The 26554-nt window shown below is 40.4% G+C and overlaps 2 protein-coding genes and 1 long non-coding RNA gene across 3 annotated transcripts; 1 reads left to right on the top strand and 2 right to left on the bottom strand.

Annotated features, from left to right (window-relative positions):
- The first annotated feature begins 1267 nt into the window (after window positions 1-1267).
- LOC121905151 lies at window positions 1268-4610 on the top strand. Its single transcript, XR_006098367.1, has 3 exons — window positions 1268-1499; window positions 3464-3468; window positions 4408-4610. It is a non-coding gene; the product is annotated as an uncharacterized LOC121905151 (long non-coding RNA).
- Window positions 4611-11631: 7021 nt separating this feature from the next.
- On the bottom strand, window positions 11632-16501 carry ino80c (INO80 complex subunit C). Its single transcript, XM_042422679.1, has 5 exons — window positions 16183-16501; window positions 13384-13518; window positions 13188-13299; window positions 12587-12654; window positions 11632-12474 (listed from the first exon to the last, which is right to left on the bottom strand). The coding sequence occupies exons 1-5, from the start codon at window positions 16354-16356 to the stop codon at window positions 12343-12345; spliced, it is 621 nt and encodes a 206-aa protein (XP_042278613.1). The 5' UTR covers window positions 16357-16501; the 3' UTR covers window positions 11632-12342.
- Window positions 16502-18634: 2133 nt separating this feature from the next.
- On the bottom strand, window positions 18635-21275 carry LOC121906055 (SUN domain-containing protein 1-like). Its single transcript, XM_042424726.1, has 9 exons — window positions 21045-21275; window positions 20466-20556; window positions 20177-20352; window positions 19919-20007; window positions 19612-19747; window positions 19413-19528; window positions 19112-19285; window positions 18929-19018; window positions 18635-18754 (listed from the first exon to the last, which is right to left on the bottom strand). Exons 2-9 carry the CDS (start codon window positions 20552-20554, stop codon window positions 18644-18646), a joined length of 981 nt encoding a protein of 326 aa, XP_042280660.1. The 5' UTR covers window positions 20555-20556; window positions 21045-21275; the 3' UTR covers window positions 18635-18643.
- Window positions 21276-26554: the final 5279 nt, after the last annotated feature.

The raw sequence follows: 26554 nt of genomic DNA, 5'->3' as shown, positions 1-26554 counted from the left end.
GCTAATGTTAGCTAGCCCGATTCACTCACCCTAAGCGTGACGTCAGAGGAAAATGGCCACCATATGAATATGGTCCATTGTAGGTGACAACGAAGAAATGCATCAAAATAACTAGCCATGAGCAGCTGCTGTCAGACTCTCTGTGTCCACGCTGGAAACATGCTGTTGCTGTATGTGTAAAGAAGCAACTGCCTGCTAACATGTTCACCATAACATCGTTATCAGGTTATAATACATCATTAGGTTTACAGCTCTATGTGCTGTTATTATTGTGAAGGCCACTCTCCCCACATTGGAATGACAAATTTGTTAAATATCACTCCACTTTCACAGACGCCCAGAGCAACTGCTCCAGCCATCCATTGACTCCAATGTTAACCCACCCCAGCACTAAGACGCTTTGAGCATCAGTCCCATTGAAGAACCGAGGGTCTGAGGATCCACCATCTAGAAGTCTCCCCCCCCCACTGTCAAGGTTTTCTTTTGTCTCCTTGATAATTCAACAATACCATAGGTTAATGTTATGTCCATCCATTTTAATTATTTCTGTTAAATGGGACAGGGCAGGTGAACCCAAGTGCAGATACTCACAGCAAGGAGACAGGGATATGGTAGAAACAAAGTATTTATTGTAAAGGCTGGGGAAAAAGAATGCAATTCTGGGGAAGCTTAGGTTGGTAGCTGGGAAACTGGGGCTTGAGCAGGTAGCTGGGAACCAGGAGCTGAGGCTTGAGCTGGAAGCTGGGAACACGGGTTTAGGATTGGGCTGGAAGCTTCGGCTGAGGCTTGGGCTGGAACCAGGGAACCTGGGGCTGAGGATTGGGCTGGAAGCTGGGAACATGGGTTGATGATTGGGCTGGAAGCAGGGAACTTCGGCTGAGGATTGGGCCAGAAGCTGGGAACATGGGCTGAGGATTGGGCTGAAAGCTGAGAACCTCGGCTGAGGCTTGGGCTGGAAGCCAGGAAGAGCGGGGATTCAGGGCAGGGAAGCAGGGTTGACAAGAAGATACAAGGGGCTGGAGACAGGGGCTAGAACCAGAGCAGACGGGACTGCAGGGAAATAGGAGACAGGTTTAGGCAAGGGAAAAAAAACAGGCAACAACAAGAAAGCTGGTAATGCATGAAAAAATGGCTCAAAGCATAGACTGACTGGGGCAGAGGCGACAATCTTGCAGAGTGAAAGTGGCAGGGCTGAATATTTGTAGAGGTCTTGATTATTGAGCTGAGGTGCAGCTGGTGTGGCTCCACTCTGACTCCAGCACACCTGTCTCCACTCACACAATCAGACACACACACACGGGGAGAGAGGGGAAAGGAGCCACTCGATGAGTGGCAGCAGGTCAGGGAGATAAAGGATCATGACAATTTCTCCTTCAATTCTGAGAAATCAAGTTTTTTTTGTCAGTTTTGGATAGCAGAAGGCTATATTACCCATGATCCTCAGCCACTGTTGCTATGGAGACGGAGCCAGTCTGCTTTGCATTACCCATTACAAAACTGTAATTTATTTCAAACTGATTAAGATTTTGTGTGTGCTCATGGAGTCAACCCCTTCACACACACACACACACAACACTGTTTTTTGTTGAAGTGGGTTGACACTAAGCTAAGTGTGATCTTATGTACAACAAAGCTTCATTGTGACAGCAATTGTTTGGTAAGTGTAGAAGAAAACTTCTTCTTCTGTCATTGATTGTTCTTTCATTCAGATTAGACAGTTTGTCCTCTGACAGAATCACTCAAGCGAAACTATCATTCAGTCCACTACTACTCAGGTTAACAAGATGATTCTATTTCTTAAACAAGCAATTCAGCAGTCTTTGTAAAAGTCCTCTCTACAACCATGAATGTATGTCTACAACGATGACAACGCTATAATTTACTTCCTGTGTCCCAGAGGGTCAAGCGTGACTCGATCCAATCAGAAACCATGCCAATTAGACGCCTCAACTGGCACATAATTACCACTCTGAAGAGGCTGATGGGCCATTAATTAGCAGGTCATTAACGAGACTGATTGTTCATTAACAGCAGAGCATATTAGAGGAGATAAGACCCGATTGTAATGGACTCTGGTGGAGGAGAGAAAGGCTGAAGCTGTCTCCAATAGAATTAGGTGACCTGTTATGGCAGTCAAGACTGGGATAATAATGTTAACAGTGGCCATTAAAGGGGAATACCACTTACTTTTAATGTTGGAGTATGTCAGTCATATGGCTGAGAACTGTGTTAGTGCACCTTACCTCCCCCATAGATACATATCATCACCAAGCACTTGCAGGGTATGTAAGGTAGCTAATTACCTTAGCCATAAACACAACAGACTATAGAAAAACGTGTAGACCGGTGGATGGTATGAATGATGGATGGATTACATATCCTGTTTGACCTGAGAGGGTCTCGAGATTGCCCAGGAAGAGCTACTGTAAGGGAGAGAGGTGGAGAGAAGGACATCTGGGCCACTCTGCTTAATGAAAAAACCTTTTCTGTGCTCAAGGCTCTTAATGACTTGAATAAGTCATAGCAAACTGCTTCAGGTCCACACTCAAGAAAATGAAGACAAAGTTTGCTTAGTGTTCAGACCCACCCAAGCTGAGAAGAAAAATGAATGGGATTTAATCATGGTGGTTGCTATTTGATTAAGTCTGTGAAGATCTGTGTTTATGTTCATTGACCAACCCAGTGCACTATTACAACAACAGATAGTAACCTGGTTCCAGACCTCTGAATCGCTACCCACATCTCAATTCTTTCAGCAATTCAAAGAAATCTAGTGTCATTATCTTCTTTATCACAACTGTGGATTAGATCAGAGCAGCCCTACATGTCGTTGTAAGTTGATTTGCAGGGATAGGACCTCAACATATTTTTTCGATTGGACATGAAAAACATAAAATTTACTTTGGTTACTTTGTGTCAGTTTCAGTTTTTGTCAGTCTTTGGATGGCAATATTTTAAATATGAGGACGGACCACTCCATTTACTGATCTCTCCATTCATCAAACATTCTTCTCTTACTTTCCCCATGTGAAGTTTTTTGCCATACTTGTAAAAAGCCAATTAGAAACCTGGTTGCCCATAAACATGGCCAAGAAAGACAATTTCTTTCTCCAGGAGAAATTTCCCTGGTAAAATCAAGCTTCTCTACTCCTCTACCTCATCTACAAGGTTTCTCGTTTACATGACAGTTAAGAAATTAGCTCAGCTTTTTATACAAGAAAACTCCACATGGTAACTCCAAGAAACCACTACAGCAGCTTCCACTGAAATGAAAACGACATTGGTGGGACAGATGCATCTCTCACTAATGAAGTTAGTTAGGGAAAAATTGACATAAAGATAAAACAATTGTGTTATCAAGACTGTTATTCTCACCCACATAGTATATACAGTCAGGAAGGTTTAGGGTTTGGATGCGCCATGTTTTCACACCAGGGGGCATGCTGATGCAGTGAGCCTGAAGGTTTGGTTTTAGTTATCCTGATCTATCTTGGCCTGGTCTGTGTCAGTCCGCTGTAGAGGTTCCCTGGGGAAGGAGTGTTCTAACATCTTTGACTCTTCATTTCACGCTTCATTTGCCATCACACTCTCCCAAAACACTAACTGTGCATCTAAGTGTGTGTGTGTGTGTGTGTATGTGTGCTCGGGGTCGTTCTGTCTCTCCATACGTACTCTTTGTCTCACTTTTTCTCTTACACATACAAACACACACAGACACAAAGTACACACACATGTTTAAAAGGTAAATGATAGTGAACAGGAGACCAGCTTCCAGCTTATATCTGCTGGCATAAATAGGTACTGTATTGTTCTCCAAGGGCAAGCAGAGCATAATGCAGAGTGGACCGGAGTTCTTGCACTGTTATATGGATGGATGGAAGGTTTTAACACACACACACACACACACTAACTCTGTAACTATTGTTTTACTCCCAAAGTCAATGCAATTACCTCCCCCTCTCTCTGCATTGTATCCAATGTATGAATATGGCTAGAAGACATGCAGTAAATGTGAGTGTGTGTGTGTGTGTGTGTGTCTGTGTGAGAAGGGGGAGTAGTTATAGTAGTAGTTATAGGAGACACTGTAGCTCATAAAGCCTCTGCAGCATCTATACGAACGTTCTCTACGGCTACAGGGTGGTGGATTTCACTGCAAGGTGTTGCTTTTTATTTTCATTTTGCACAATGACTTATTTTTGCAATACATGAACAAAAAAAGTGAGTTTTGACACTCCTGTTTATTTATTAACATGTGAACCACACAAGGCCCTGCAAAGAATGGTTCCTTCATACAATAGGTGGTGCTCTACCCTGCCTAAAGGATATTTACACCAGGCGCTGCAAGAATAATGCTAGGAGAATCGTTAAGGATCCCAGCCACCTGGATAACGGCCTTTTCTCCCAAAGGTACCAGAAGGAACCAGATAAACCAGGCCAGCACTGAGAGGCTCAGGACGAGCTTCTAACCTCAGGCCAACAGGACCCCCTCCTAACACGTATTCTCTTTGAACTCTTTTTAACGCACAGATTAAAGGAACTGTCGGAATTACATTTCACTGTGATTGTGCTTTATATGATTACATGTGACAAATAAACTTGATTCATTCATTCATTCATTCATTCATTGAATTTACCTAAAATGTTATGTTTTAAAAGCCAGAATTACACACTCCCTGCAGGAAAAATAGGACATTCACAAGTTCATTCAAAGTCAGCCAAGATTATTTCCCCAGTCTGCGATTGAAATTCACACAACAGCCATCAGACAGTAAATTGGCTTTTGGAGCTGAGCTGGTGATAAAATATCAGGTCTGAGACACAGGTTTAAAGATACACACCTACACACACAAACACACACACATCTGAAAGCACATAAATCCAGTCCTGACATGTAATAGCTTTTAAGCACAGTGAGGCATTGAGTTGCATCACCAGCAGCAGCTATCATTACACACACACACACACTCAGTCACACACACACACAAATACACCACGGTAGGTAGGTATGAATAGATGGTGTGTCTCAGATTGGTGAGATTGGTTCCATCTGTCGTGGAGAGGGTTGCAGGGTCACATCCCTCCTATTACCTGTCCAATGACACTTGATTCACCTGAATGTAGGTGTGGAAGTGTGCGATGGATGGAGCAACATCTACGCAACAGGGAAAAAGGGGGGCAGGTAAGGATAGATAGATAGATAGATAGATAGATAGATAGATAGATAGATAGATAGATAGATAGATAGATATTCTCTTTTAGATTCACTTTTTTAAAGTTGATTTTTTTTCTTTTAAAGTCGCCCTCCACTGATTTGTTTTCCTTCTTGTTACTCCACTTGTTCACCTGTTGTTTGGCCTTCACTGTGCACAATAATGTATGTGCAGAGTTTGACACTAGGAAGGAGACATCTTGTGTCCAGTAGATAAACTTTTGAAATCAAAAATATTTGCATATTCACTGATTCAGGATTTTTCATTGAGGGAGAAGGAAGAGATGCCATTTTAAGGATTTTTAAGGCAGTTTATTTTTTTGTGGAAAAACCATATCAGACAAAAATTATTATCAGCAGAGTATTTTTATATGTCTTAACACATATACGGAGGGGATCATTAAATACATTTAATTTGCCTTGCCTAAAAGGACCTTTAGACAGTCTCCACATTAGCAGGTCTCAGCCAAGAGACCACAACCCGCTGCAGTCTTTCGAAACCAGTTTGGATCAGAGAGACACTGTGTGCAGCAGTAACTGTGTCATTATGATGCCGGTGTGCTATTGTAAAAACCATGAATTTGTATTATATCAAAAAATGTGTTACAGGCTTCCCCAATATGTCATACAATTAGTCCAGCCAAAGTACTGTACATCCCATTCTGTCTTATAGGGAGACAATTTCAGGCCAAACTTCATTCATAAACGTGATAGTTTAAAGGTGCCTTGCTACAGTAGATGGCAAGATTACTTTTCTGACCTTTTCTGAAATATGCAGCTGATAAAATTGTCCTTTTTTAATCCAATCAATAAAATAGCTTATAAAAGCCAGCCATTGAGTAACTGTACATATTTACAGTGCATGTAATCATCTGTTGCTAGACATAGGGGAAATTAAACTTATGGACCTCAAACAGGCTAGCTGAGTCGACAGATAAAGTAGTTGCTGTCTGTTATTTTGTACAGAAAACACAACACGTGATCTCTACACAGGTCTGAACAAGAACCTCTACTTCTGCAGAAACAGAGGATGCATGTGGAAAATTGAGAGGACATGGGATGATACAAACATACAAGAAGAGAGAGACAGATAGACAGAGAAAGATTGACTGATAGAAGTTTTATCAATCAAAGACCAAAGCAGAGTGCTAATCCTCCAGCCAACAGAGATAGGAGAAGAGCCAGGCGAGGAGAGAGAGAAAAGGAGACATGGAAGGAGAGAGGGAGGGGGCGATAGGAGGGAGACAGGACAGGAAAATGAAGAGAAGGAGAAGGACGGAGAAAAGAGCAGAGAGGAGATGGTGAATGTGGTCCGCTGAAGGACAATCATTGTCTATCAACACGAAGAATTACCTTTCTCTCTCTCCCTTATGACCACATGTGAGCACACATACACACAAAGAAGAACAAGTTGACCTGTGAGGGAACACTGATTGAATCTTCAGTGGGATTAACAGGGATTTAGCCCAGTGTAATGATATCTGAATGAGCTGATTAGCTATCTGATGACACTCTGCTGTTTGACCTCCACAGCCCAATAACAACTGGTAACTCATCACATTCACTCATGGCTGAATTCAAACAGGGAGAGAAAAATAAATAAATAATATGGAACTCCTTGAGACACCGATCAGTGTTTTGTCTTTGCTAAATGAACCAGGACTGTGTGGGCAGCCATGACATGATCAGTTTTGGATAAAAATCAGTGTTCGTGTGGTCAACAAGACAGTGACAAATCACACAAGCAGGGCCACAGTACTATTATGATGGTGGTGAAGGGCGAAGGCTTCCCAAGACGGTAAAAATACAACAACAAATATAGCTGCAAGCAGTGATTACAGATGGCCACACAAACATGTAGAATGTGGACAGGAAAAGAGGCAGGAGAGGAGTTTCAGAGGTAATAGCAGCCTAAGCACAACTAGTGCTTGGGCAGCTATACAGTGCAAGGAGGGGAAAACCTCTGCAGGAATAGTTTGACATTTTGGGAAATACACTCATTCGTTTTCTTATTAGATCAGAATTAGATCAGGAGATCAATACCACTCTGTAATATAAAGCTATAGAGCCAGCAGCCGGTTAATCCGTACAATAACCGAGGAGTAAATCATGACAAGGGTATGACAGGGTTATGTGCCAGACTATTTCTTGGGCTGGGTGCAGTAACTTCCTAAGGTCCCCACTGGTTGCCTGGCAACCCCACGGAGACTACAAGAAGTAAGCGTATTTTACAAATGGCAAACTATTTCTTTAAAGCAAGAAGGAAACTATTTATTCAAGCTAATAGTTGCCTAGACAATCATAAAACACCTGTGAGACCACAAAACTGTGAAAATGTCTATGTGTTGAATGCTATACATTTTGAGTAGATTGTAAACTTCAAGTTTAACTTTAACTTTTTTACCCCTAAGGAGAAATTTTCTCACAAGCTACACATAGACCTGCACATAAAATATGCAAAAACATAATAAGATACATAAAACATTGAAATGAGAAAAAAACATGCTGAAAGCTACCACATAAGTTACATAAAATACAAAGTTGACAGAATATCATAAGAGCTGAAGTACATTAAGCCACAATAAACCCCAATCATAGTCTTAAAGTCCAAACACACAACAGAAATTACAATAATGCATCAACAGGTAGTCCAATACATGTCATATTATCCTAGTGTGCTTTGAATATAAGCTGCATCTCTGAATCAAAATAAATAAATAAATAGAGTATATCTGTGCTGGCTGTTTTCCTCCCATCTCCCCTTCTTCCCTGAAAGAAGTATACTGTATCTCAATCACAACCGACACAGAGGTTATATCAGGTGAGGATTATGGAGACCAGAATTTGCAGAGCACTTTTTCACATCTACCTGCACATTACCAATATCTGCAGACAACTGGCCAAACAACACTTCAGTTGAAGAATTTTCTTTATTTTCTCTGAGAGCAAATCTGAGCCAAGAGATCAGAGTCTATGTGCTTGGTCCTTTGGTTATCAACAGGCATGGAGCAGATTATTGTCAAATATTGTTAAAATCTGATCACAGTGTTAACATGTGTTAGCTTAAGTCAGCTTTTGTCTTTTGCTAAATGTCAAGTTACTGCAAAACTGCTGTTGAAAGAAGTTCAAGGTCTATATATATTAAAGTGAATAAGATAGTGCATAAAATATAAACAATTCGATGTATCAGTGTTACTAGCAGTCGACATCCCAGTAGAATCCACCATAAACATTGTGCTTCAACTGCTGTAGCAAAATAATTCACATACTGAGATATCATCCAACAGATTCAGACTGTTATGTCATTGTTAACAGGGAGTAAAGAAGTTCCCTACACTACTCCTGCTGTTCCAATAGGTCAGAAACATAAATATGAAAGTTCCCCTGCTGGCTCAGCATGCACTGGAGTTGGTCTATCGATCAGCTTACCAGAGCTGCTAGTGCAGTCTGTTTCTTTGACCTGATATTTCAGGGTAGTTCTCATGAGTTTTTTTTTCACATATATTTTAAGAAGTAAGACATGTGAGCTCAGAAATGCAGCATGCGCTCAATCTCAGCCTATCAACAACCTGTCATGTGGCCCAGACTTGTTGTATGTAGGTCTAAGTATAGTTGTGACGTTTCTGTTAATGTCTTTATAAACCTAGGACAGGTTGTGACAGCTTCTTCCCGGGTGTGATTTCACACTGAGCTATGTTGGACAGTGAAGTCATGGATCTGACCTGCTCATTCAGCAAAACCACATGCACTTATTGCTACAGTATGTAGTTAATCCAATGACACCTGTGCAAATCAGTCTGAGGGGAAACTGCATGCACTGGGAAGTAAAAGAAAAGATGCCATTACTGTCTGTCGACATTATACAGCACAGACGCCATTTCTCCATCATCACTGAAATGTGAAAGTGACAAAAACCTGAAGGCAGGCAGGACCTAAATGAGCACTAAGATTGCCTCAGTTGATATTCTGTGTCTCCCAAGTGTCATAGAAACTTGCCTGCAGAAGTTCAGCAAAGTACACATCGGAAAAACAAAATCAACAGAGGAGCCACTCGTTGATTTCAGCTAACAAGTTGGTGTGTATGTGTGTGCTCTCTGAAAACACACTTCCTGCGCAGTACAGCAGGTGCCAAATCCTCCATCAAAGGAAGATGAGGCGTTTTATGCACACCACAATCAATTTCTTAATGATGGTTATTATATGATTGAGCTGTAGTCCTAAATTGCTTACATCCATTTCCGGGCCCACATTAAAATTAGTAATGATTGTCATCAGCCTGCTTAAATCAGTGTGCTTACATGCCCTCATGTTTTTATTATAATTTATTATGGAAACTATATGGACTATCAATATGCAGCCATTTTATGACAGTGTGTTCACCAACTTAACAGTAGCATTTATAATAATTATGATGTGAGTTATATTGATTGTTATCTAGCCTATTCTCTTGATTTATGAAGGTATTTTATTGGTCGGTATTTCGTTGGAAGGTGGTCAGAATTGTGATTGAATTTATACAAATTATTCTGCTTCAGTGCAAGTTGACTCAGAAATGGCCACACTTATCTGTCATGACTGGATGGCAGAATAAGCAGATCTCTGGCGCACCCAGGTGGTGATGGAGTGTGACTGCAAAGACAAGTGTCGCAGGATTTGTTGGGTACTGTCACATACTATATTTATATATTTATTTTGGAGTAGGTAGACTCAGTTAGGTAGATATATACCATATATATACAGTCATACAAGGTTGAAACCATACAAGGTTTATTTCACTTTTGAGGATTTAATGATTACATTTATTCCTTAAACCCTTAAAGCTTATTGTGATTTTAAACAAAGCCCAAAACTTAAACAGACAAATTAAAACTACTACTATGTACTTTCTCGGGTGGAAACACAGCACAGATGCCCCTAAAATGTGAAAGCACACACACAGACACACTCTATTGGGTCGTGTGCTTGGGTAGCAGAAAGCCCCTGCGCTGTTCATTAATCACTATGTTGAGGTTTTGATGCCACAGCAGGAATGGAAATGCTGGTCTAACACTCATAGATATACTATACTGCCTTCATCAGCTTCACTGAAAGTGTTGGAGTTGGTAGAAGTAATACTCAGGGCACAAGTAGCACTGGTCACACGCAGAAATACTACAAAACACTGGACCTGAAACCAGTTGCTGGTTTGTGCATAGTAAGGATTCATTTATTTCCCAAACACACAAGACAACAACCCAAAACATAAAGCCAAAGCTACAGGAAGAGCTTTAAAACAACATTTTTAATAGTTGGAGTTGCCAAATCAGAATCCATATGTCAGTCCAATCCAGAGATGGTGGCAAGATTTGTCAATTGTCAATTATTTTGCAAATACAAATAAGGAAGAATTACAGTGTCCAAATATTTAAAGCTGATACAAATCTATCCACATACTATAAATTAAAGGCTTTAATTGCTTTAGTTAAAAGTTAAATATACAAAATAATCACTTAGGGGGTAATGAATACTACTGCAATTAGCTTGCTCGTTCTGTGATTCATTTGCAGAGATTTGTTTTACATTATCATTCTTTTGTTTATCAATCTAAAAAATGAATTGCATCCACTGCAGTTACACTTCTGGCATATTAATATACTTCTGAAGTTGTGTGCTATACTTTTTGGGAGTAAAGACTACTGGGCAATGTTTATTCACAGAGCCTGTGTGAACTAAGCATCATGACTGGCTGAAGCTAAAGAAGTATTATTTAGATTTCGTGATCTAGCTCACCAGTTCAACAGGTCAGGACACACAGCTCAGTGGTTTGAGCAGTGGACTCAAATTCAATTGGGAGACTTTTCTCCTGAACCTCAGTGACTGTACCAGTGCCTTAATCCTTAGTATTTGCATAACAGAGATCTCCCATATGAGAAATACATTAGACCTCATTCATCAAGTTTGTGAAAACAGCGTAAAATATACCATGGAAATGATCCTGGATGCCTGCCATGTGTGATTAATGAGACATCCTCACTCTACCAATCAGAGTGCAAGTCATACATCAAATGCAGCCGTGGAATTAGAACCATGTGGAACCAATTCTACATTTACATATGACACACGTGAAATTAGGTCCGCTCACTGGCAGACTTGTCCAAGCTACATTTGCATAACTTAGATGCATGTAAGCTACTTGAGGTAACAGAGGATTCAGGACACAAGCTATGTTATCAAAGCAGGTGTTGATGTTTCGCTCATTATTAACAGTGTTTTATATGACGGTGTAATTGCAGGTTGTCATATAAGCAAAACTGAGGTTGAAACAAAGTGTAGCCAGTTGCATTTTCAACTGAGAAAACATATTTATACTACGAAGCATTTGACCCTTCTTTCTATTTTTGCCATGGCAAAGCCTTGTCAGGTGAGAAAGAAACACATTGAAATCAAACTTTAACACCAAATTGATGTTAGCTTTAATCAGGTTGTTGAAAAATAGAACCGACAGTCAATCTGAAATGAACAAATTCCTTCCAAAAGCTTGTGTGCAACCTTTCTCTACCCGAACTGATGGAATCGCCATTGATTCATGTGCTTTGTGTAGGACAAAAAAGGCACTTAAATCACTGGAAACAGAGCTACTCTATCACAAGGTAGAACATTCGGCATCCTAGAGAAAAAACTGAATGTACCCCCAGGAATTAAAAAGAGTGAATCATTAGCTGAGCTCCAAAACATGTCTTTGTGTTTGTAGGATTAGGAAAATACAGTCTAGAATGCTGAGAAATGTATTTTAACAAATGAGCAAGAGAGTATCCCATTCCTGACTTTTCAATGAACTCAGTGATAACACTTTCTGTCCCCTTGAGGAATTATGTAAATGTCATTCACAAAGTTTTTCTCTAAATTGAAAAGAGATAAATGTCACATTTAATTTGTCATACAGTCTCATTTGGACTCAGATCGCCCTCTTAAAAACAGCAGTGCAAATATCTCTCAGTGGCCAGTCTGTGAGCTCCAGCAGTCGTCCTTTCAGTGGTATTCACAACTTGAGCCTCTACTCTCACAGTCTCTTGGCTGCTCAGACAGTTTCCATCACTGCCATGAGTTCAGTTGTGGTTTCAACCCGTTTTAAGGTTTCAACCCTTGCTGAGCTGTCAGGGTACAATGCAAGTTGCCTTTCGAAGGGCCAGGTAGCCCGTAACAACGTCAGTGGGGAGGAGGCGGATGTAGGAGAACTCCTCAGAGGATGCAAAGCGTAGTTTCGTCTGAGGGTCGGTGTAGTTTGCCTGAGGAAGAATGAAAGAGATTATTCAGTGTGTGCTTTCTACTTCTACTAAGACTTGGCCAAAGTAATGCTGCTCATCGTTGAATGGCATTTTTGGCAAAGTGATTACTCACAGGGAGCCCAGAGATGTCAGAGTACTTTTTCGCTGGCTTCAAGGAGGGAGGAGCATCAATACTGTAGTCTGTGAACACAGAAAGGTTATTCAGTAAACTACTGATCAGATTAGATTAAATTAGAGACTTTATTATGATCATTCCTTCCATAAATGACACCAACGTATCACTACATGCAATGTATTATAATGAACAGCACAGAGAAAGACTTTCAAAGCTTCCATTTACCTAAAACATTGCATCACCTTAACCTAAAAATGTTTGTAATTATCAAAATTGCATTTAATTGCATTAGTTTCTTGATGCAACCTGGTATTAATAAGGTTCAGTTTTAAGTTGGACATCAGTAGAATTAAATCACTTTCATAGTTATATGTATTTTGCTTTCAAATGGAAAAAGCATCTACAAAAATGTTAATGTAAGGTTTGATGCACACCTTAAACATTATTCATATCATGTTTCTGTGTTTGAAGACAATAACATAATTTGTGTCTCTAGCATTATTTTTACAATAATCTTAAATGCAGAAATGGGGGCTAATTGTTTAGAGCTAACAAATGTTCAACATTGACGAGGTAAAAATAAGAGACACAAACTCACAGTTGGGGTCATTGAGCTTCCAGGGTAAAGTCCGTTCCAAAGCCAGAATCTGTTTGAGATTCTTCCAGGTCCTGTTCTTTTTACCTGCAGCTGCTCCACCAATCCCAGAATGCTGCCAAGATAGCAAGAGGCAGAAATTGAGGCAGAAGCAAACAGAGGCGTATAAACTTTAAGCCAGTTGAACACAGACACTCACCATAAACGCAGGGTCTTTGAACGGTGGAGGCTTTGCAGTGGACTCTGTGGTGGTGGTGGTGGTGGTGTTGGTGGTCGGAGCACTGTCTATTGATCCTGCTGTCTTCACCTCAGCCACATTGTCTACTGCTGTTATCTGATGATGCATGAAAGACAACACCGATTATCACATTTAAGCTAAGTTATATGTGTTTTAAAAGTAAAGAAAGTCTATTATGGCTACGCACAGTGTAACCTGAAACTAAAGATTTGGACTCTGTCTACATCAGTGGTTCCCAAACTTTTTTAGACAACGGCACCCCACCTCCCAACTGCCAATATAACTTGCATAGCCTATATTTAGACAGACTTATTGGTTTCAACAATTTCATATTAGGCCATAGATTATTATGAGGCTATATTATATCAATGGATACAATTAAATACATTAATATGTGAAATGTATTTCTATCAATTCTTCAATTAACATTAGCTCATATTTAAGAAGTAGCTTACAAGGAAAAACAAGCAAAACCCCAAAAAAGGTTTGGGGCATGTTAATGGGACGTGAGCGGCTGTTGAAGTGGAGAAAAAGAACAAGATCGGGTTGGTCTGATTCTGATGGGACGTGTCATGTCTTGTTTTTATGTTTACCAGAGATGAGGAAGTCGGATAACACAAACATGAATGTGAGAACATGTAACAACACCACAGTGAATGAACACAAACAATGATGGATATCAGTCGTCCAATCCGCTCAGATTCAATCAGCTGTGTTGAGATGTTTGAAAATGTCTTTGAGCTGTTTTTTGTGTCAAATCTTTTCATCACTGCTCTGATGTTCACTTTTTTCTGACTGCTGAGCTCCAGCAAAACTCAGAAGTTGGAAAACATGTTGTGTTACTATGACAACCCGCATGAGTGAGCTGTCATTTCAGATACGACTAGATGCATTTTAAACAGTTTTTAATATAGTGATTTTCATATTTATTGCTTACTTATTCTGTTTTGATATGTTCCAAAACGTAACATAAAGTGTAGTTCATGTAAATGTCGCCCATGTTTTTAATGTGGTGCAACGTTATTAAAAATGCATTAATCCCCCGATACCCATGGCTCGTCCTCACTGCACCCACTTTGGGAACCACTGGTCTACATAGCTCTTCATCAAATTTAGATGTTGAATTATATTTGAAACAGTTACTTCACTTCTCTTTAATTTAATGTCCACACACCCAGAGTTAGTGAATTTTACCATACCATGCCGTACCAAACTGTACCAACTGTTAACACCATTTCTTGAGTTGCCTGTCCTCTTCACTTTTTTTTGTTGATGTGGTCTGAGTTAATATTCAGTTTAAGTGCATTGCCTATATGTGTGCCAAGAAACTTCAACGAGTGGATGATGGTTATAGGTTCACCTAATGTATAGGAGATTCAGGTGAGGTTGTTGGTGTGGCACCAAGAGGCTCCTTGAGCTGCCTGCTTCCTTTAACTGTCATTGTTTTTGGATATGAGCAGAGGCCTTCAATGGTTGTATCATACTGAAGGATGGTTACTGAACTGTGGTGGGATGTGAAACTCTTTGTGTATAAGGACAAGAACCAGTGTGATAAGACAGCCCAGGGGGGCAGCAGTGCTGCAGGTTAAAGGCTGAGATTCATGGTAGTGAAGGTAAAGCTGAAAATAATGAAGAGAATGCAGTTGCAGGTGTTGCAGTACACTGTACGTGGTGAACAGCAAGGCTGACAGCATCCTCAGCAGATCTGTTGGTCTGGTAGGCAAACTGATGTGAATCCATCAGAGGGGCAGTACAGGCTTTCAAGAATGACAGAATGATGCAATAAAACTTTCTCTGGTTTCAGTTTCTCAAATGTGACAATGTGCCTCTTTTCCTTGACATATTTGACAGTAAACTGAATATCATTGGGTTTTTGATTGATGGCTGGATAAAAAAAGGAATTTGGGCTCTGTGAAATTGTAGTGGGTATTTTTCATTATTTTCTGACATTTTCAAATATGTCAGTCTACTGTCTCAGACCCACTCTGTATCAGTAAGCTTCCAGAATACTAATAAACCACCATCACTACAGCAAACTTTGAACAAGGACTTGAGTGATTTTATTCAACAGGTGGCAGTGCATAAACCCCTCATTACAAAGATGAATGTACATTTGAGAGTTCAGTGGTGAAAAAACCATAGGCACTGGTCTACAGACATGTGGAAAAAAAGTGATATGATCAGATGAACAAAACAGTACAGGTCTGAATGCTTGACTCCTACAGTGAGGGGATCTGGTGGCTCTGTTATGCTGTGAGGGGCATTTTGCTGGCATGGTTTGGGTCCACTTGTCCCCTTAAAGGGAAGGTTCGCTGAAAGTCAATATAACGTTGTTGAGTCATCACCTTTATCCTATGGTGAAATATTTTTATCCTGATGGGAGTGGTCTCTTCCAGGATGACAATGCCCCCATCCATAGGGCACGAGGGGTCACTGAATGGTTTGATGAGTATGAAAATGATGTGAATCATATGCTATGACCTTCACAGTCACCAGATCTCAACCCAATTGAACACCTATGGGACATTTTGGACTGACGTGTTAGACAGCGCTCTCCACCACCATCATCAAAACATCAAACGAGGGAATATCTTCAGGAAGAATGGTGTTCGTCCCTCCAGTAGAGTTCAGAGACTTGTAGAATCAATGTCAATGCGTATTGAAGCTATTCTGGCGGCACGTGACGGTCCAACACGTTACTAAGAAACTTTGTTTTGTTTTTTACTTTCATTTGTCCTCCGCCTGTATATATATACGTACCTGGGTCTGTGTGGCCGGTGTCGCTGCCGGCTGTCCTTTCTTCTTCTTGTTGCTGCCGCCGGTCTGCTGAGCGGCAGCCACCGCCGGACTCCCGGGACGTTTCTTCCCTCTTAGAGCCGCAGAGCTGCCGGCTGCCGCCTGGCTCTTCACGGTTATGGGGATCTGAGACGCCATCGGTGGTGATTTCGCAGCAAAGTGGTTGCAGGATACGATGTAAATGCAGCTTTCTCACTGGACAGTTGACGTTAGCTGTCCTCCATCTATGGATGTTTCCGCCCGGACTGTAAACATAGCTTCACCCGGATGTACAATTGTTTCACTTCCGGTGACAGTAAGAACTCGCCGAAAATATTTAATATTCTTCTTCTTCTTCTTCTTCTTCTTCCTCTTCTTCTTCTTCTTCTTCTTCTTCTTCTTCTTCTTCTTCTTATTATTATTATTATTATTATTGTTATTATTATTATTGTTATTATTATTATTATACCACCCCTCAATATATATATATATGAGTTTATTTATTTTGTTTGTGTTATTTATAGGCTATCTGTACATATTATCAAACCATACATACATATCACAGTACCATGTTATGAGACTATAAGAGATAAAATATTGCTGGGATTAAAAAGTAGTCAGCTGCAGAAATAAGGCATTTAAACATGTCAAATAGAAAAACTAAACTATAAAAGGCAAAATCTCATAAGGAACATTTTCTAAAAACAACAAAAAACAAACCTATTGTCTAAAATTGGAACCAGAACTACCTTGAAACCACAGAAAATGAAAATGATTTAACTATTCTTGTTTCATCAACAGAGCAGAGAGGAATGGAGAAGATCCTACAGTAATTTTCTGCAGTGTCAGCCTCATTTTCAGCATTGAATGAATGAATGAATGAAACCTTTATTGCCTCTAGTGGAATTTGCTTTGTACAAAAAGCTCAAAATAACATCAAAAAACATACATCAACAACCATAATAAATAGCATCATTTTGGGAAATCAAGTGGCCTCATTATCAAGCAGCTGCAACTGTCCAAGGTTTTTGCAGTTTGGTATTTCAAATAGTTCAGCCTCTTCTCTTGAATGAAATGTTTTTTCCAAAAACGTTGATATATCTGTTTCTTTCTGATATGTATGAAAAATATTGGACCATGTGGTTTTCTTCATCAAAGTAAAAGAAACTATATCCAAAACCGTGATAAAATCCCACCATATTTGTGAATGAAGTCACAGTGTATCTTGTAGTTTGATATGTAGAACACTGGACTTATTATTGCTGAATTGAAGGTTGAAAGACATGAGTGACCAGGGAATTTTCTATGAAAAACGCAAGCTCTGAATTCAAAGTGTATGCATGATTTACAGTAAGTCTAACTTGTGTATGAATTTATGATTTATTTGTTGTTGAATGATCAACAATGGTCTCTTTTGTAAGATAGAAGAAAGATAATGTACCCACCACTGGACTGGTTACCTTGAAATATGAACAATCAATTCAATAATAAATAATAATTGAAACTGTTAATTGCACTTATTTATTTATTTATTTGCTTGTTTATTAATTTATTTATTTATAAATATATTTATTTATTTATTAATATATTTATCTATATAAAAATATATTTATTTATTTATTAATATATTTATTTATTTAAAAATATATTTATTTATTTATATAAATAATAACACAAGCATAGACAAATAAAAATAGTACAGAAGCTCTATAGTTACATAATTACATTTACTACCCTATGGGCAATTTAGAGTGGCCAGTTAACCTAACCTGCAGGTCTTTGGAGTGTGGGAGGAAACCGGAGTACCCGGAGTAAACCCACGCAGACACAGAGAGAACATGCAAACTCTACACACGGAGAGAACCGGAGCTGGAGAGGTGAACACCAGTCCTTCCCGGTGTGCGGCCACAGCACTAACCACTGCGCCACCGTGCTGCCCGAAGAGTGAAGGTGAATCAGACTAAAATTTGTGTTACAGAATTTTGAGCGACCAAAAAATAAATAAATAAAGAACAGCACATGACCAATTTCCCTATCCTATCTTTGGAGTCTGATTAACCTTCACAGATACTTACCTCTCCCCATATACTTACCCCTCCACCATCCCCCCACCCCCCCACCCACCAACCCCCCCACTCCACCCCCCACCCCCCAACCCCCCCAACCCACCCCAATCCCCTTCCCCCTCCCCCCCCCACCCCACCCACCAACCCCCCACTCCACCCCCCACCCCCCAACCCCGCCCAACCCACCCCAACCCCCTTCCCCCTCCCCCCCAACCCCCCCCAACCCTCCCCAACCCCCTTCCCCCTCCCCCCCCACCCCACCCACCAACCCCGCCACTCCACCCTCCACCCCCCAAACCCTCCCCCCAACCCACCCCAACCCCCTTCCCCCTCCCCCCCCTCCACCCCACCCCACAACCCCCCCCCCCCCGTTTCCGTCTTCAGTCTGCCACCATCCCATGGACCCTAAAGCTGTACAGACAGGAGTATTCCGGATGGCCCCAGTTGCTCTGGACTTCCAGCCTCACGAACTTGTAGACACCATTATGATCCTGATGAGAGATAAGTGAGGGAAATGAGCAGAGAGAGTTAGTTAGGTGCTCAAAAGAGAGTAACAGCAAAAAAATCAGAGATGTAATGAATACAATAGGGACAGAAACTGTAACTCTTTAGGTTTTGCATGTATTAGCTTGTGAGTGAATAAAAAATGCTTGTGTAATACTTACCAGCAGTTTGAAGGTCTGTAGTTGGTCCCCATCCTCATCATAAAGAAAGGTTCCTAGGTGCGTTCCTTCGTCATCTAAGGTCTCCATTCCCTGAAAGAGAGAAAGAGTGAGATATACTGTTGAACATCTTGTTATTAATCTGATAAGATTATGAGATGTTACAGTGTTAAATTTGTGACTTACATGGACAGAAAACTCCTTTGGGGCACTGAAAATGGAGCCAGTTGGGGACATGCTCTTGCTAATGTGACCCAGTGACACATGGCTGATGGTCACTGGGTGGGATAGGGCGATGAATAAATGTCCCCGCCCACCTGCAAAGGCCCAGCATCTACCTGGAACCAGATGCGAGTGTCCCTGAGGAGAGAAAGAGTGAGGAACAAAAAAGAGTTTAGATGTTTAGCTGTATAATTAATACATTTCAAGTGCGTGTGTGTGTGTGTGTGTGTGTGTGTGTGTGTGTGTGTGTGTGTGTAGTTTCTACCTGGATGACAGTCCTTGGGCTTACAGGTGGACGCCAGATAGGTATCCCAAAAAATGTCAGATGTGGTTTCTCTATCGAGTATGTTTTTGAAGACAGATGATATACAACACTGGCTCCTGAACACACACACCAAAAAAACACAAGTCAACAACAAAGTCAGCAGGCGTGAATTAAAATCTGAAAAATTTCGATGACTCACCTTGTGACTCCAGGGCGAAGTTGGGCCAAGCATCTGCTGATAGGGTTAAGAAGTTCATCTTCCTCTGTAACTTCAGCAGCCTGTTCTCTAGCTCTGTTAGGTGCCTTGATATCTCTTCATAATCTACATATGAATCCTGTGAGTGAGAAGAAATTCATTTAACATAACATTACTGCATGCACATGAACAGGAGATGGATCTGTATTTAGCATGTTAGTAAGAACATCTTTGGACTTGGGTGCGCAGGAAGACCAAAGAAAGATAAAAAAAAATTTTAAAAAGTCAAGTTGCTTCTCATTGGTCATACCGTGTCCACGATGAGAGGTGAGTAAGGTGATTCTGACCGCCCTGAATCCAGAAAGGTGCGGCCCAGAGTAGGAATCAAGCATGCAAATCCTGACAGATGGAAGGAAACAAAGTATGGGACATAAAACAGGTCAGGGGTGTTTTATTCATAAGACAGGTACAGTATGCTACAAAACTGACAGTCCTGACAGGCCAAGATGCTTTAACAAAGTTGGTATACTAGAGGTGATAGTGGAAGAGGAGATCAGGAGTCACTTACCAAAACACAGGAATAGCATCAAGAAGAAATAGCCAATGATGCAGACCCTGCTGCTGCAGTTGCTCTCGCTGATGATGTTGCTGTTGCTGATGTTCTTGCTGATGCCGTCGCCGAAGATGATGGTCTTTCTCCCAACCAGACGAATCCCACGTCGAAACCTCCGCCGCGGGAAAACCCTGGATGTAATGAAAAAGAGTAAAGAGTTAAAGACAACTGCATAAAACAGATACAAACCATGTGTATACATGCCGAATGACTGCAGCTGACACATACAAACACTCCAGCTTACCTGTAGAGGGTCTCCTTATAGGAAATTGTCCGTTCTCCCTCGCTGTTGTAATGTCCCATGGATATCAATCGAGAGCTTCTTCGTGGCATGACTGTCAGCCAAAGGAGAGAGATAGAGGGGGGGTCAGTGACTCTCTGACACAAAGGCATGTCATACACTTTTACATGTTCACTTATATTATGACTACTAGTAGAGGCAACTCTGCAGTCAGTCAGTGTACTGTATGTCAATAGTATGCAGTGTTTCAGCTACTGATGGTGTTACCTAAAAAAAACTGAAAAAAACTGACACTCACACTCACATTACACTCTAAAAAAAAGAAACCCCCGTGCACTCTCAGGTTAAAATACATTACCATTATGTTTTTCCATTATATTGCAAATTCGTATGGTTGTTATGAAAATATTATTATGAATTGTTGCAATTATTATTGGAAACTTTACTGTTTTGCAGGAAATGTACAAACAGGAGTTCATGGCCATGACTGCATTGCATTTTTTTCAAATGTACTTCTAATATTTCATCAAGTCCCATTTACATACATCAGACATACACGTTAGAAACGGTTTCTCTACTTACTCGGTGTGTTTTCTGCAGATCTGTGATAGAAACAATAAGTTATCTTCACTGTGTGAGGAAAATAGCGTCGTTTTTCTTCACTTGTACTGAGTTATATTCACTGAGTGATCAGGGAATAAAATGAGAACTGAAATGGAGACCCAGTATTCCAAACTTCTACCAACTGTTGCGTTCGAGCGCCTTGATGCGTCATAATGACCGTAGAATGCGCGTGCGTGTACATACACACACAGAGGCGCACACGCACGCGCGAACACACATACACACACACACACACACACAATCATACACACGTACATGCCTGAGTTCAACGTAACCTGGTTTGTGGTACTGCGTCATTTAGTTTGATTGGTCAGCTGTTTTTTTTTAATTAACGCCTCTTTTTCATAACATCTATCGCAATAAGGAAAAAAAACTATTATGGTGCAAAAAGGAAAAAATAAAATAATAACAGTTAGTATGACTAAACAAATAATACTAATGTTGATATTAAATCAGCAGCAGTATGGACACACTCCTGTCAGTGGACTGTTGCTGCCACCATGTGTTTTATTGGAGGTCCTGCACAGATATAGCTGGAGGCAATCTGAGAAAACAGACTGATTGATTGAAGTGTGAGGATCGGATAATGGAAAACGATTTACTGTACAGATAGTCACTCCTTTTTCTACTCAACAAACCCAAACGATAAACCTGTTAACTCTCTTATAATGGCTCTCCGTATGTGGTGCTCTGAGTGCATTTTACTGTCTGATATCTGATGTATATCATCCTCTTATATTTTAAAAAACACTTATAATTAACCACAATCATACACATGAAAGTCAAGTACACTCTCAGAAATATACTTTTCCCCCCTGAAAGACCCTGTAGTGCTGCTTGTATGATAAACTTTATTTACAAAAGACTTTAGTTCAGAAGGTTTAACTCTACTTCCAAAAATAAATAAAAACATGTAATCTGGATTACGGTGGTCTATCCACCAATATGTTCTCCTTGCTGTTGAAGTCACAAGAGAAAAATAATATGAATTCAACATAAAAACAAATAAAACTGCAAATAGCTCTAAAACAAACATTACACAAAAGTACAATGATCTACTCTTCTCTACTATTATTTTGATTGATCCAGTGATGCATCCCACTTCCTGTTTGTTTCTTTACTGCCAACTTATCTCAGTCAGATTGACAAACACATTATGAAGGTTCAAACTGTTCACGTATTACTATAAGAAACTGTGCAGTCCATTCAGATTACTTGCATTACGACTCGGTACAGGTGATATTGTAAATAATTCATGCGTGCTGGCTCCGTTTAGAGTAGAGTAAAAATGTCGTGAATGGTTTGTAACTTGTCCTGTGTTGCTATTTACTCTCACTACCAGTCGTGTGTGCTGTTTTGGTGGTCTGCAAGCTTTTTGACCGGTGACCCTTTCAATGAAGCAGGGTCTGCTTGTGACCTCTTGTCACATGTTGAATGTGCATGTGTTGTGAGCAGTTTAACCAAAGAGGGATTTTCTCCTCTAAATCTTGTAGATTATTTTGTCCAGAGAGATCTAAAGAGTAACAACTATCCAGTATTTCACAAGAAAAAGGAAAACAAAAAAGAAAAATATGAGAAAAAATCATGTAATTTGAGTAGCATAACATTATTTTCTTCTCTTCTGTCTCATTATTAATTTCACAACCCCTCACATTTATCTTGCAACCCCTTGCAGGAGTCCTGGCCCTCGCTTTGGGAACCACTGTGGTAAAACACTACTTGGCCTATGTGTAAGCATGTCCCAATAGTTCTGAATTATGTATATCTTTTTCAACAGCTTTTATAGCTTTGATCTGACCTCTGAAAGAGTGGGAGTGAGACAAACTTTCTCTTACAGCAATCTACAAAGTATTTCCCCTTAGTGTTTACATGACTGGATGTTCAGGTAAAATTAAACAAGCTTACCCGTCACTCTGTAGGCTCAGGTGGCCTCCAGCAACCTGCTGGTTTATTAGAGTAGGATGCCATGCCTTGAGAGGTACATGATTATTCTCTTGTTGTTCAATCACAGTGTTACATACAAACAGCTTTGAGGGGAAAGTGCCTCTAGCATAACCATCAGACTGCACTGGTCCACCAGGGAAGGACCTGTCAGCATCCACACAACAAAGATCTACCACATCCAGTGCCCTCTGAGCTACTACGGAGCCCTTGATGAACTGAGGGATGCTGGTGTGAATTGTGTTGAGGTGTATTTGTGTGTGTATGTGTGGAAGAGAGAACTTCTACTTTGCTGTCCTTGTCCTGTCTTAACGGTGACTAGAGGACCGCACTCGCGGGGGAAATGCTGATTCAGAGGAAGGTCTCTTCAAACGTCTCATTCATTTTTCAGCACTGGCACACTGCTGCTGCCAGCCACATGAATAAAGTATATCTAGAGCCTCAGATCGAGCTCAATTGCAAACAGATATGAATGTTTTATGGGTGAAGTTAAACTATAAGCTGTGACTGTGGGGCATTGGACCTACACAGCCCTTTCCTGATGAACACATCACTTTCTGTGTCAGGCAGACAGCAGGCTGGAACAGCATGCTGGAACCAGTAATATCGAAATCTACAGTCTAAACACACTCGGGTGCCACACAGATCTTTTCTGTCAAACTAGGAAAGCTGTTTTGTGTGGTTCCCAACCGTCTGCAACGCCCGTGAAACTGTCCTGTCGCTACAGAAAGCCATAGCGAAAAGCATTTTCACCATGAAGTTGATTTTCAATTTGACACACACATGCACAGACGCTGCTAGGGGTGTAATTTAAAAGCAGATTATGTAAGCTGGTTGGTGGAGTTTTCCGCACCAGTGACTCTGGGTAGTATGTGAGCCAAACATGTAAGCCGCAGCCTGGAGCACAACTTATTGATCTGTGTCAGCGGGGCATTGACTGGTGCTGGATATGTGTCAATGTTTGTAATGTGTATGTGTAGCTCACACGTGCGTACATGCATGCATGGGGGGAGGAGGCATAAGTGAATGTGCTCTCAATATTTCAGTTGTACAAAGCCTCATAAACTAAAATATTAGCAATATTCAAAGCGTGTGCAAACTGTATATTGTCACATTTTACATGGTTATTAATAAGACTGGTGTTTTTCAGTTCAGCCTTTCCTCACAGTTGAATGAATATGTATGTTTCCAATAAAATAATGAGGTGTTTAGTGACTCGTTCAAGGGTCTTTTCTTCATTTCTCCTTCCTGGTTTATGTTTAAAACAAGAATTTTGCTTCTTTAACCTGTGCATATGCTGTACAAAGGATATGGACAATATTTAACTGAACTGCTTTATCAAATTATAGCCTTTGCAGCTTTAAAGTGGATATTGCACATCCAAAAAGCAGTGGACAGAAGGTTTTCCCTTCCAAATGAAAGATATAATTATAGACAACAAAAGCCCCAAGGTTGTGAAATGCCTTCTCCAGATTTATAATGACTAATACAAGACAGCAAGCTTGTCAGGGGAGAATGCAAATAGGCTGTGTGTATCACATATTTAATCATTCACTGTGCTGAATCTCGCTTCCTTAATACATTCTGCACGACCTGACCTAGAAGTGCAGCTGTATTGCTATTTACATCTCATCAAGTCGAGGCAGTGTCTTCTCTGTCTGCGCAGGTAGAACGATGAGTCATAAAAATCAGACATGGCTCCCCGCCGACTTCATTATGTTCAACAAGAGTTTGGCAGTGATGCTCACACAAACCAATTTGCATGTGTGACTCTGAGAAAGTGGACTGTCACCATATCTCGCACATCATACGCTATAATGGCCAAGGTGAATCTTTCTCTGAATTACACCTGGGAATGTATCGCCAATCAGAAGCGAGATTTACCTTCCGTGTGAATTAGAGGTCAATAAATTGGTATCAACTGAAGAAAATGAACTCACTGAGTCAGACTGGTAGCCCTGCTTGGCACCTGCAACAATCTGAGCTCTCTCATGTCTTTCTCCTTTTCTGGTAATAAATTATGACATAAAAAAGGTTATGCCTGCAGTCAAGACGTTTAAACACTCCCTTGATGGAACCAGTAATAGTGAGCAATACTGTTGACATCTTATTTATAGCTGCTTGTAACTGAAAGTATCCTATTTGCTATTAACAGTCACTTTCCTTGTGGTGGAAAAGAGGAACCAATTTTCTTCTCTGCTCTTTTTTTCCCTTACTTTTTCTTCATCTTCAGTCCATTTTTTATTCTCAGTATATGACAAGCCCTTAGCTGCTTCTGAGTTCTTATTGGATTGATGGCACGTTTTTAAGTAGTGACTCATAAAAACAGGCTGAAGTTATGGCCCTCTGTCGTACTGACCTGTGAGAGCTTCCCACCAATTCCACTTTGTAGTTTATGTGTACATATTTCAACACAGAGATATATTTCACAGATCTGACATAAAAAGGTTGGAAACTAGGACCACGCTTGCATCTTGCTGTTGGACAGATAACAGGATTTTTTTTTTTCCAATCAGTGTTGAGGTTTCCCAATTAACTCAGATCTGAAACATTCCTGCACTATCAAGATTCTAATCTGACGACGTGATAAGAATTTAGTAACAGGAAATCAGATTTGATGAATACACACTGATTAGTTCAGGAGATACATGGATGGTTTAGAAAGAAGAGAAAAAAATATGGCACGGGTGCACAGTAGGGCACAGGAGCCACGTTTCATATCCTGTGTTTATGCAGGCAGCGAAATATTCCAAAAAATTCTAAAAAAAAAAAAAAAAAAGGAAAGAAGATAGGAGAGCTTCAGGTGGGTTGCTTTGTTTGTTTCAAGTGTTTGCTTTGAGTGTGTTTTTTTTTTCAGGGAAAAGGGAGGAGTTGCAATACCCTTAAGTACTGAAAAAAGCCTTTATTTAGTTCTCTGTTATCTGGTTCAAAAACAAATATCAAATACATACCTCGGCACATCAAGAAGAAGTGTTTGTTACTCCACACTTTGGTGTGCTCCTGCTTGATGAAGGCCACCACAAGGTTAGAAGGCATGTCTTGAAGGTGTTGAGCCTCAATATATTTATATTTTCTTTTTCCTGTTACATAACAAAGTTATCACTTTGGAATGTGAAAGCGAAAACCCTTTTTTGTGCATGAAAACCAGCAGCTGCCTGGAGGCACAACATGCTAGAGTTTTTATTTGCTTTAAACAGGATCAACTGTGAGTTTTGAGCCATGCGATGTTATAGAAGACTTTATAAATACTGTCTGACTTGTAAAAAAAACCAACATAGATTTTTCATTTTTCATGAAGGTATGACTCACTCGGTTATGTATCTTACAGGCTACCCATGTGGTTCAGTTTACTCTTTAACAAAGCTACATATATTTTTATTTTGTAGGCTATGTATTCTGTCAAGATTTCCTTTCATTGTCCACATGCAGGACAATCAACTTTAGTAGGCTTTGCCTGAATGTGCCAGTTGGAATTCCTGTCTTTTTCCAAATGTGTTGCAGCAGCTTCCTGCGGTTGCAGTTTATGA

This window comes from Thunnus maccoyii, chromosome 10 (genome assembly GCF_910596095.1).
Source record: "Thunnus maccoyii chromosome 10, fThuMac1.1, whole genome shotgun sequence".
NCBI lineage: Eukaryota > Metazoa > Chordata > Actinopteri > Scombriformes > Scombridae > Thunnus > Thunnus maccoyii.
Note: the sequence above shows the minus strand (reverse complement) of the source record. Positions and strands in the feature narration are given on the sequence as shown.